The sequence below is a fragment of the Papaver somniferum genome, unplaced genomic scaffold (genome assembly GCF_003573695.1).
Source record: "Papaver somniferum cultivar HN1 unplaced genomic scaffold, ASM357369v1 unplaced-scaffold_4793, whole genome shotgun sequence".
Taxonomy (NCBI): Eukaryota; Viridiplantae; Streptophyta; class Magnoliopsida; order Ranunculales; family Papaveraceae; genus Papaver; species Papaver somniferum.
Genome location: NW_020647408.1, coordinates 1 through 574, shown reverse-complemented (window position 1 = coordinate 574; position 574 = coordinate 1). Strand labels below are relative to the sequence as shown.

At 41.5% G+C, this 574-nt stretch overlaps 1 protein-coding gene across 1 annotated transcript; it reads right to left on the bottom strand.

The window, feature by feature from the left end:
* Positions 1–5: 5 nt before the first annotated feature.
* Positions 6–567, bottom strand: LOC113342814 (the record flags this gene model as incomplete). The annotated part of the gene is made up of 1 exon (XM_026587226.1): positions 6–567. A coding segment is annotated over exon 1 (558 nt), but the record flags the coding sequence as incomplete, so codon positions are not given.
* Positions 568–574: the final 7 nt, after the last annotated feature.

Below are 574 nucleotides of genomic sequence, written 5' to 3'. Positions count from 1 at the left end.
ACAGAGATTTCGTGAGACTTGCCTTTGTCAAGAAATTTAGCTCTCGTTGTGAATTTTTTCTTACCAAATATGTGCTCTTTCCTCGAAACTAATATCGGTTCGATAAGTGCCGGCCGGCAACCGGTTTTTCTGTATGCATCTTTCTTTTGATCACCTAGAAGCAACACAACTTCATCTTGACAAGCAATGGCAACATAAAAATCTGACTGTGGTTCAGTTTCCCCATTGAACTTTGCTGTTTTAAGGTCCCAAAATATATCTACTGCTTCACCGTCTACTTGAAATCCTTTAGACCCTTGTTTCCTCCAGAAATACCACGGTTTTACCTCAACTTTGCAGCTGTAATGATTTTCGCCGTCTTGCCCATCCGCAGAGATCGACAGACCGTGAAGCAACATATTCTTACACCATGTAATGGTTATCAGACGACACTGACCTGCGACTTTTGTTTGGTATATAGACATGAAAACACTCTGACCTGACCTCGTTACCGCAGCGGGGTCATCCGTGAATCTATCACCATATGAAAAACAAGTAGGAATTCCAATCGGGTCTTGCATCATATTTAACAAAT